This window comes from Gossypium raimondii, chromosome 7 (assembly GCF_025698545.1).
Source record: "Gossypium raimondii isolate GPD5lz chromosome 7, ASM2569854v1, whole genome shotgun sequence".
Lineage (NCBI taxonomy): Eukaryota > Viridiplantae > Streptophyta > Magnoliopsida > Malvales > Malvaceae > Gossypium > Gossypium raimondii.
The window spans coordinates 41,708,204-41,720,217 of NC_068571.1; the positions used below are offsets into that span (position 1 = coordinate 41,708,204).

Below are 12,014 nucleotides of genomic sequence, written 5' to 3' on the forward strand. Positions count from 1 at the left end.
ATTTAAGGTGAAGACAGGGGTAGGCAAAGGTTTGACTCTTTTTCCATTACTTTTCTAAAATGAAAAATTTTGCTTTAGCTCAAAATTTATAAAATTTTAAATTAATATATATATATAAATTATTATTTGACTTATTTTAAAATATAAGAATTTCATTTTAAAAATCATAAAAATATAAATCAAAATATATTTTTAATTATCCTAAAAATATGTAATTATATAAACTCGATCTTTTTAAAAAAAAAATTCTAATTTCGCTAATACTGACACCATGACTGTCAAAAAGCTGTCCCCAGCCCGTAGTAAACTTTCTACTCTAACAAGATGAGAAAAAAGAAAATTCTTTCTTTTTCCCGAAGCAATCTTTTTTTCTTCTTCACTTTACCTTTTTCACCAAAGGTAAGACAGACAACCCCCTCCCCCCATTGTTGTTTTTTATAGATTAATAAATAATGAAAGATTTTCGCAGTCAAACGTGGGGAAAAGAAATTATAGGACCTCAGAGAAAGAGATAAATAAAGCCAAACAAGGGACAACTACAGACATATGGGTCCATTAATAAGGTTAATGCATGGGGCATGCACTCGAGTGTTCATTATTGCCCTACCATGTGAATGCTTGAACTTGTAAAAATTATACATTTTGTTCTAACCATAATGTAATTATTGTTTCTTTTAATATATTTGTATGAGCTTAAAAGGTTTAAATATTATCATTCGCTAAGATAGTTTTAATAAAAAGGGTTAATTTGGTATATGAATTATGCATAATATGGCTCCTAAAACAATTGTTTGTGTGGTTAATGGAAAAAAAATGTAGATACCTAATTGGGAGAAAATAAAAACTTAGGTATCAATTTAGAGATTGAAGTCAAATTTAGGTGTTTACATGGGATAAAAAAATTTTAAATACTAAACTGAATGTTGAAGTCAAATTCGAATATCAAATTGGAACAAAAAATTTGAAACTAATATAGGTACCAAATACTATATTAATCCTAACAAAACTGATTTTAGAATCTTGGTCATCTAAGAAATCCGTTTGGTCAATTTCATTAACCATTGCCAACACCTCGTAGGATTATTTTGGAAAGACCACGTTGGAGGGCCAAATTTTTATTCTCACTTCACCATCTATGTGACAGGCAAGATGGAATGGTACAAATTGAAAGATATTTAAATAAGTGATACGTGCAGAAAACCCACAATTATTCAATTTTTAAGCTCCCGACGATAGACACCTGTCCTAATGAGTATAAAAACCTTTCTAGTGATTGGATGGAGATCGAAAACCCCTTTCTTAGCTCTCAAAGATGTGTCGAATCTAATAGATTATTAATTTTTTGTTGCACTGATATAACAAATTTAATAACTTCTACGTTGTTCCAACCTCGTCAACCCTTACGTATAGTTGTAAAAGGCAATTATTGATGGAATTAGTTGGTTCATGTGTTGCGAAAGCTGTTGTTGCTCGTTCCATGTCCTATTATAATAGAACTATTTCTCTACTTGGGCTATCGAATTGAGCTTTGAATAGGTTTTATTTGAGTTGAGTTCAATCCATTTGAATGTGGCATATTTGGCAAAGTTAGAAGTATGGGTGGACTAAGGTGCTAAGACTCACAATCGAATTTCTTGAAGTGGTTGGATAAGCATGAAAGTCTTATTATTAAAATGTTATTTTTTAGAGTTACATATTAGATATATTCAAGGGAGTTTTGGAGCAGTCATTTATGAAAACTTTTATGTGGTAAATACTCAAGATAATTAATGAATTAATTTTGACTTTTAAATATGAGTTTAAAGCCTATCAAAGCACTGTTAATTAACCACTTGAAGAGACCTATAAATAGGTTGTTTTGTGCTACACAGTGTTTTTGTTGATAGCTTTCTTGTGTTTATTGATTGTATTAATATGAGATATTTGGGTGAGTGATTTGTGACAATTGGGGTCGGTATTGAGGTTACAATTACTTTTTTGTGTAAGGATAGATTGAACTTAGGCCAATAAATGATCCAAACAATTGTTGAATAAAGTTGTTATGTCTAAACTTCATTAACAAAGACCGATTGTGTCGATTTTTTCTATTTTAGTTTTTTTCACTGCTTGTTTTCGTTTTAACTATGGTTATAACAAATGCTAAATAAAATTGATTTATGATATCAACAAAAACATGAAATCATAATTCCATGCGGACTTCTATGATTTCTTTTCAAAACTTAGATGACATCAAATTTAGATGTAATTTCAATGGAATGGGATAAATCAACCTAACCATAATAATTTCCAATCTCCTCAAGAAATTAAAGACATTAGTTTTCGATAGATTTTTTAAGGAGCAACGGTATAAATACAAATTGGGTAAAGTGAAAAATTGTTTTAAGAATCATAAATAAATAAAAGATTTTGGGAGGTAAAGTACACTTATGATTTCCTAAAATTAAAGGAATTATTAGTGAATTTTTCATTTGTGGAGAGTAAAGTTCATTGTTTGCCTCCTAAATACAATCAACTTAATCAAAATAAATCTGAAAAGAATTGACACATTTTAACAAAATAGACTCACTTTAAAAATCTCGAAATTATCAGAATTTTACTCTCACTATTTTTTTAATTATTGTTCATATTCTTGGTAGATATATCCATTTCCAATTATATACAAGAAATCATAGCTGATTAGAACTAGAAAAGGAAAAGTAAAAAAAAAAAAAGTTGGCGGTGGTTATGGACGTGAGACATGCATTGAAGGCAAAAAAGTTTCCAAAGTAGCTTTCGTTTCTTATCAATGATACTTAAATCTCAGTCAAATTACAATTTTGATACTTCTATTATGTTTTTACTTCCATTTCTATACTTTAATTTGATATAATTCGGTTTCAATAACATCATTAGTTAATTCAAATATTTAATATAGTTGATGATTTCAATCATAAGAACAACTTATTTCAACATTTTAACTGGATTAGTAAAAGATCAAATAATCCATATGGATTAAATTTCTAATTTGAACATAGTATAGGGACTAAAACCAAATTTTAACCTTAAATATCTACTCTCATCTCCTCCCTGTCTTCACGCCGCTCTCATTTCTCAAATTTTCATGTACTTAAAAACTTTGCTTTGTGTTTCATTGCCAATTTGCTTAACTACTTCAAGTTCTTCAAACAAAAGGAATTTCCTTTTTCTAAGTCACTAGAGCTATTAGTTCTTTGATTTTTCTTTTTGCTCATTAAATAAAATGTCTGAATTTTCTTTGGCTTCAACAACTGTTGTGAAGAAGAAAACCCAATTTTCAAGCCTTTTGCTTTCTAATTTCATGTTGTTTTGCTCTTTAATTCTTTCACACCCTCTTTATTTCTCTTATTTCATCTTCTTCTTCCCTTATTTATTCAAGATTTTCTCTTTTCTTTCGCCTCTATTTGTTACCACTTCCCTTTTAGTTATTGCATTTTTGACAGTATTAAGGTCTGAAGTAGTTGATGGTGAAAGTGATGATGGCTTTGGATGCTTGGAAGAACTTGAAGCGTATAAGATCGTGTTTGAAACGTCGACCATTGTTGACATTAGAGAAAACCCAGACGAAGTTTCTGGGGTGGAACCCATTGTTGGTTGTTTACAAGGTGTTGAACTTGAAGAAGCTTCGGTTCAGAGGGTTGAAACATTGACGAGTGGTGAATTCACGGAAACTGTTCGAGTAAATGCCACAGTGAAGATCTTAGAAGAGTTTTTGCGTCAGAAAGATGATGGGGTGGTTGAAATTTTGTCGTCTAAAAGCGTGGACGCCAACAATGATGAAGGATCCAATCCCAAGACTACAATGAATGCTGATAATGGTAAGGAGTTTGAAGCCAAAGAAATGGTGATTTCTCCTATAGTGAAAGCTAATTATGGCGATAATGACATGAACTTTGGGAATTTGGGTTCAATGAGGAAAGAAAAGGAGTGGAAGAAAACATTGGCATGTAAGCTTTTCGAGGAGAGACACAACGCGATGGCGGCTGCTGCGACGACGGAAAATGAAGGTGGTGAAGGGATGGATTTACTATGGGAAACATATGAAAGTTCTGATACCAATAAATCAAAGCTGAAAAGCTTTGGCTCGAAGAAAGGAAAGAAAGGCGGCAATTACGAGGAAGACGACGACGACAATGACTACGACGACGACTCGGACGGTAAACTGTGTTGTTTGCAAGCTCTCAAGTTCTCAACGGGGAAGATAAATTTAGGAATGGGGATGGGAAGGCCTAATTTTGTTAAAATTTCAAAGGCATTCAAAGGGTTTGGGTGGTTGCATCATGTTGGTAGCACTAAGCATGGCAAGAAAGGGTATTATTGAACTAGAGATTATAGGTTAACTTTTATATATATCATATGTGCTTGATGAGATGTATTTTTCTTAGAATTAAAAGTAAATATATATATGTATGTTATTTGATTTCAATTGAAAATTTGAAGGATTCTTTTTCTTCTGATTTCTTCCAATCCTTTATGGGGGTTGTGATTAGTGAGAGTGTGAGACAAAACTGTTGTTGGAGCATCAAAAAGTTTGCAGCTGCTGGAGGCTGCGTGAGAGACCACAAGAGAGACTGGATTGTGAGATATTTGGATAATTGTTCAGTTTTGGAGACAGAGTTATGGAGGGATTTTGGATCGGTTAAACCTCATAGTAAATAGAATTTTCAGAAAGTCTTTATTCAAACTGATAGTATTGAAGCTATTAAAGCTATCATGAAAGATGATACTAGAATCTCTAATTCTACCATTATTAGAAGAATTCATCATACGCTTAAAAAGTTAGAGTAGTGAAAAATTCAGCATGTTCCTAAGGAAACTAATCTAATTGTTGATAGCTTGGTTAAGATTGTTTGTATTAAAAATCTAGGTTTAAGATTGTTTGAGGACCCTCCTTTGAAGATCTAGTTTGTATTGTTTCTTTCTTTTTCACCAAAAAAAATTAAAATCAAAATAATTAAAAATTAAATTTATCATTATATCTATTCTTTTCGTACAATATAATTTTTTCGAATAAAATTATGAGACCCGATCAACTGAAGGGGATAATATTGGCTTCTTCTTCTTCTTCTTCTTCATATGGTTGAGTTTATAATGTCAAAAGCAGCATAATGGAATTTTATATGATCAGAGAGAGACAGTCGAATGGAAGTTTCACCTAAACAATCATCCATCATTTGTCCTTGGGTTTGCTGCTCTCTGGAGCATCCAAGGCATGCCTATCATTATTTAAATTATATATTTATTGGTTGATTAAATTTTAATTTAATTGATATTATTGTTGTAATAAAATGGTTACAATAATTTAAATCAGTCACCTATTTTGGGCGGATTTTTTACACAAATAGGGTAAGAAAAAAAATCTATTAAAATAAGATGTCAGAAAAAGTATTTATCAAAATGGGTTACTTTTTTCATTGGTGCCTATTAGATAGGCGCCAATGAATAAAAAAATAATATTTTTTTTGAATAAAATATTTTTTATATTTTTTAATAAAATTAAAAAAATACGGGTCAAAATACGGTCAACGAGTCGGGTCGGGTCGGGTGGCGCCTATCAGGTAGGCGCCAATGAAGGTGCCTCATAGAGAGGTGCCAATGGTGACCTTTCGCCATTTTGCACTTGCTGCACCAAAGATCATGATCTTGTCCCCTCATGTTTGTTTTTTTTTGCCTATAAGTAAATGGTCCCAACATGCAATGGGCACGGTAGAGAAAAAAAAAGGAGAGAAAGGAGAAGGAGAGAAGGAGACGAAGAGAAGAAGAAGAAGAAGAAAGAAAGAAAAAAAGGTAATGTATTATTTTAGCAAATAATTTTGTTTATAATTTAAAAAGTTTATAGTTTGTGAATTTTTAGAAGATATTTTAGAAGATATTGTGAATTTTTGTTATTAATTATTAATTATAAATTATCTATATTTAGTGTTTATAGTTTGGATTAGAATTTTGTATGAATATTCTAATTTTTGTATGAATATTGTAATTTTTTGTATGAATATTGTAATTTTGTATGAATATTGTAATTTTTTGTATGAATATTGTAATATTATAATTTTATATGAATATTGCAATTTTTTGTATGAATATTGTAATATTGTAATTTTTTGTATGAATATTGTAATTATTTTATAATTAATTTGTTAGTAATTTAGGATTATGTTATAATTTTTGTGTTTGTAATTATTTAAAATTTAATTTATTAGTAATTTAGGATTAAGCTATAAGTTGTTGTGTTTAGTTTAGTATTTGGTGAGTTTAACATATAAAGTTTATAAAAAATTAAAAATCATTTTATTAAAAGTTTAATTATAACTGACTTTTTTAATCATATAGTTGTTGTTAACTCATTTAATTTTTATATAATGTAACTTTTATATAATTTAATTTTATTTGATTTTGTATTTGTTTAACAATAATTATTGATTTTTGAAACAAATTAATGAATTTATTTTTTTGATTGCAGATTTGCAGAAAATGGGTTCTCTAATTAATAATAATAATAATCACATATCAAGTACTATTAATGAGATGGTAATAAAATTTTTATTTGATATTCATGTTATTTGCTGAATTAAATTATATTGTATTAACTATTTTGCTAATTTAATAATGTCAGGGTCCGTACCGCGTATTGAGGGGCCGTGTTAATAATGTAGGGTTTCAGCCAGATGAACGCCTAATACCATACTTAGAGTTAGCCGGGTTCGGATCAGCGGCATTGATCCGGACTTTTGATCTGCGATACGACTTGATTTCCGCTTTAGTCGAGCGATGGTGTTCGGAGACCCACACATTTCATTTGCCGTGTGGAGAGTGTACCCTCACTCTAGAGGATGTTGCAGTATAGCTTGGGCTTCCCATAGACGGGAATGCGGTCACGGGCGTAAGTTCAATCTCTAGGCCAGCTATCCTTTGCAATGAATTACTTGGATGCTTGCCAAGTCAGGGGAAATTTACCAGTTTGAGATTTTCATGGCTAAAGGTCAATTTTGAGCATTTGCCAAGTACTGCTAATGAATGGGAGGTGATGCAGGCTGTTCGAACTTACATTATGCATCTTATAGGGGGTGTACTCATGCCGGATGCAAACGGCAGTAAGGTCCACTTGATGTACTTACCCCTATTATCCAATTTGCATAACACTCGTTCATACAGTTGGGGGTCCGTAGTTTTAGCCATGCTGTATCGCGAACTTTGTTGGACGACAGATCCTTCTGCGGTTGACATAGGAATATGCCTCATACTGCTACAGTCGTGGACACTTTACCGGATGCCATTCTTGGCATCCATTAGTTATCAATCATATATATTTCCACTCGTTAATAGGTGATGAATTTTTACTCATTATAATAATTAGTTGACTTTTTTATATTATATTATTCTAACAATTTGTTTTCGTAGGTAGAGTACTAATCCGGGTATCGGAAGGTCACAGACGGTTCCGATATATCGTCTAATGATTAAGAATCATGCTGGAGAGGGGGTAAGTTTTTCGAATATAAACTTAATTTTATTATTTTATCTCACTCGACACACGTTAATATAATAACGTTATTAACTGTGCAGTTCATTTGGATGCCGTATTCTGCTCCAGAAATTATGGCAGTTATGCCATCATCTGCCCACGTCCACTCAAACCTATGGTGCATTAGCGCACCCATTATCAATTTTAACATAGTGGAGTGGTATCATGGCAATCGAGTACTCCGGCAGTTCGGTTGCATACAGTATATCCTGACACTGCTAGTACAATTGGGGGAGATCCATGGGATGAGCAAGTGGGGGAGGTATGGAGATAATTGGGGAGAAGTGCAGAAGAATATATTACGATATGGAACAACCGGTTCGAGAGGGTACCTCAGATGGATCGTGCTCCGGATTTGCAGCCCTCGTTAGAGTACATACAGTGGTACTGTGAGACAGGTAAACCATTTCTGTTTGGTGGGCGATCGATTGTAGTCCTTCCGCATACGACACGAATTACGCAACCCCTTCCAGATCTGCATCATGACAAGAGCCAAAGCCAGAGCCAGAGCCAGTGCCAGTGCTAGAGACAGAACTACATTCTAGGGATAGTTCTTATCATCCAAAATTGGGGGCGATGACTATTTCGCGGCCTCGTATCCACCTCAGTACTTCGCTCCTTCCGGCCAATATCCGCCGTCGTACTCCTCTCCTCCTGGATCAAGTTCATCGATGGCATTTGAGACATATGATTATTCATCTATGTTTCACACACCCCGACATACTGTTGAGGAGAACGTTGATGACCGTAATCTCCCACAACGTGAGCGTCGAGCTCTTCAAAAATATACCCCTAGAACCACACCATCAAACCATCAATTTTAGGGTTTTTTTGTAATAAACAACCTCATATTTATGTAATGATTTTTTATGTAAATAAAATTATAATGGTTTTTTATGTAAATAAAATTATAATATTTTTTTTATTTTGCAATTTCAAATTGCTCCATAACTGCAATAGATTGTAGACAATTTTGTGATTCAAACCATCTTTATGTAATGAAGTAAATATCAATTTCTACCCGATTGAGACGATTGTCCAACATGATAGTTTCGGAGAGGGCATTTACTCCGATTATGACCGGCTAATCTGCATACGCCACACAAATTCCTGTTAGATTTCTCCCTAATGTCCATTTCGTTATAGATTCTGGATGATTGCGAACGACCTTTTAGGTTTCTATGCAACCTTTTTTCTGGGACTAGCTCAAAGGTCGTCGGAGGTACCTCCCAAGTAGATAGGTCAGGAAGCACGGGGAACTCGTTTTCCCATACACGCAACGTGCATTCGATGATGTACACTTCATCGATAAATTGTTCTACATTGAGCCCAACTTTAGCACAAGCTGCCACGACGTGTGCACATGGAAAATGAAGTGTTTGAAACCTCCTGCAATCGCACCGTCTATTTCGGAGATCAACTCCGTAGGACCTAGGTGGTATACCGGGTTGACAACCGATGGTCTTTGTAACTCGAAAAGTTTCATTATGTCGTGAATATACTTCTACTGTCATCGACCTCGCCATTCGACAGTTTACAACCATTGCATCCCTAATGCCTTCGACAAAGACATGTCCCGCTTTCATCTGGTTCACTTGTTGCTGACTCATTCTTGGCATCAAGGTAGCCAACCTGTAGAACGTTGTCGAGAAGACAGATGAAATTAGAAGATGTCGTGTTTTTAATAACACAGCATTGATCCCCTCCACTAAGTTTGTAGTCATTTGACCATAACGAAAGCCCTCGTCAAAACTTTGAGCCCATTGCCACGGTTCTATGGTACCCAACCACTGCCGGAAAGATGTGTTGGTTTGACCCTCCATGTCACTCTCAAGCTGGGCCATTCTTTGGCGAAAAATGTGTGGCTCTAGCTCGTACGCTGCATATGTATTAAAAAAATTAAGTTACAGTATTGCTCTAAAACATTAAAACTTATATTGAAAAGATAAGGTAATTCTTTACCCATTCTCACAATTTGTCTCTTCCAGTCCGCATTCTTATAATATCGTTGGAAGTTAGCCAAGATGTGCCGGATGCAGTAAACAGATCTCCATGGTACACCAGAACGCCTAATGGCTGCAATTAATCATTTCCCTCTATCGGAGATGATGCAAATGTTATCGTTACTAATAACATACCTCCGCAGGTTGGTAAGAAAGAACTCCCACGATTCCATGTTTTCCTTATCGACGATGGCAAATGCTATCGGGAGCACGTTCCTGTTGCCGTCTTGAGCAACCGCAAGAAGTAAGATCTGTGTGTATTTTCTATATAACCAGGTTCCATCTACTTGCACAAATGGTTTGCAGTGGGGAAATGCGTACACACATTGATCAAACGTCTAGAACATCCGATGGAAAATTCTTTTTCTCGATTGTAGTTGGTCATTTGGCCCGTAATAAGATCGTGTCTGCAACTCAATTACAGTCCCCGGCACGTGTTCCTTCATGACGGCTATCCATCCCTGTAATTCATTGTACGATGCATCGAAATCTTCGTACAATTGCTCCATTGCCATCTGTTTAGCTATCCATGCCTTTCGGTATGATACTCGATACTGGAATCGTGCTTGTATTTCGACAATCAGTACCGAAACTTTAATGGTCGGCATGCCTTTCACCATTGGCATGATGCATGTACAGATAGTTTTGGAGTCAAGTTTTCGATGATCTTCTGTCATACATGTTGAAGTGCATGTGTGAGGCCCAACAAATTTTCGTATCTCTCACATCTGCGACTTCTGCATAAATGCAGCTCGTATCCGCCAATTGTAGCCTTCTGCCAACCTCCAACACTCACCAATATATAATGTTGGTTTAGACTCGATGACTTTCTAATCTACTGATATATTCATGCTATACCGCTTAATGGCAAACATGCATTCTTCCTTACTTTCAAATCTCTGGCCCACGCATAACTCCTCTGGATCAGAATATACGCCCATTCGGTTGGCATGTGGTATTTCAGGGTACTCCGAAAACTTAGATGCCCGTGCCGTATCGAGGTCTATCCGAGACATGTGTGCCCCAGGATTATTGTGTATCACAATACGACGAATCTGGTTTCCGACTGAAGACGCATTAATGTTTCCATCCTCATTCACGCATTCGTCGTCAATATCATCCGGGACCTCGTCCACGTCGGGATCACTCTCACTATCCACTTCGTAATCAACAGGATCACTACTATAGTATACATCATCACCAACCACATCAGTCTCGGCTGCAACATTAAGATCAATATTTATCCCGTGTATAGTTGATTGACTATCAACATATGATACCGGAACCACCATACACGGTGCTTCAACTCTATCTTCTTCACCTAATGGAGTGGGATCTTCAGTTGCCTCCACACCGGCTAACTCAACAAATAACTGAATCGGTGCATTTTTGTTACTCTGAGTCCCACAATAAAGAGCGACCATTGTCTCCACGTTTCCATCGTCTACAAGTTCCATTTCGTAAATTTTATTGGATCTGTTGAACCGGAAACTTGTAGAAAACTTTGATATCCTTCCCCACAACGCCTATAAATTTTTTCACTAATTTTTCCTTCATATCATCAAACGAGATATTTCTATCAAATCTCATTGCTACTTGTTTGCGACATTCAAATATACATCCCAGCTTGTTGTCAAAATTTATCCATTGAAATAAACGCATACAAAAACTGATTCTCCATTTTCAATACTAGATCTGTAAAAAGAATTTCAAATTTCTTAAAACAGTTTCAAAATGTAAACAAATTACATAAAATTTTAATGCAAAATTTTTCATTAAGAAGCTAACAAAATTAATAACCTAACAAAATAACTTTCAAATAATAAAATTACTAACAAGACTCTACATTCTATTTAAAAAGAAATAAACCAAAATACCTTATTTTTTTCTTCTTTTCCTTCCTTTTTTTCTTTTGCTTCCTTCTTATTTCTTCCGTTTCTCTAGTAAAATTTATGTCTGTGTTCGGGGTATTTATAGGGAAAAATCAGACCATTGGCGCCTCTCAGTATGGCACCAATAATAGCGCCTCCCAGATAGGCACCACCATTGGCGCCTCTGAGATAGGCGCCAATACTATGTATTATACGGGTTATATATTGACCCGGGAAAATATTTAATTATATTTTATATAAAAAAATTAATATTTTTTTATTCATTGGCGCCTATCTAATAGGCTCCAATGAAAAAAGTAACCTATTTTGGTAAATACTTTTTCTGACACCCTATTTCAGTAGATTTTTTTTCCGACCCTATATGTGTAAAAAAACCCCATTTTGGGCTCTTGACATATATATGAGTCCACATGTGGTCTGGACTAATTGTTTGCAAACAAGCAAATTGGATTGCCGGCTATGACCTTGGAAACATTGATTTTAATAAATTCACATACTAATTGATGAGAGTTAATTCGGAAATAAAAAAGGTAAATTTTATTCTCTCAATTTGAATAAAATATAATTAAATTTAAGACGTAC

General features: G+C 34.4%; 1 protein-coding gene across 1 annotated transcript; it reads left to right on the forward strand.

Moving 5' to 3' along the window:
* Nucleotides 1-3,086: 3,086 nt before the first annotated feature.
* On the forward strand, nucleotides 3,087-4,465 carry LOC105790768 (uncharacterized). Its single transcript, XM_012618521.2, has one exon. It carries the CDS (start codon nucleotides 3,239-3,241, stop codon nucleotides 4,334-4,336), a length of 1,098 nt encoding a protein of 365 aa, XP_012473975.1. The 5' UTR covers nucleotides 3,087-3,238; the 3' UTR covers nucleotides 4,337-4,465.
* Nucleotides 4,466-12,014: the final 7,549 nt, after the last annotated feature.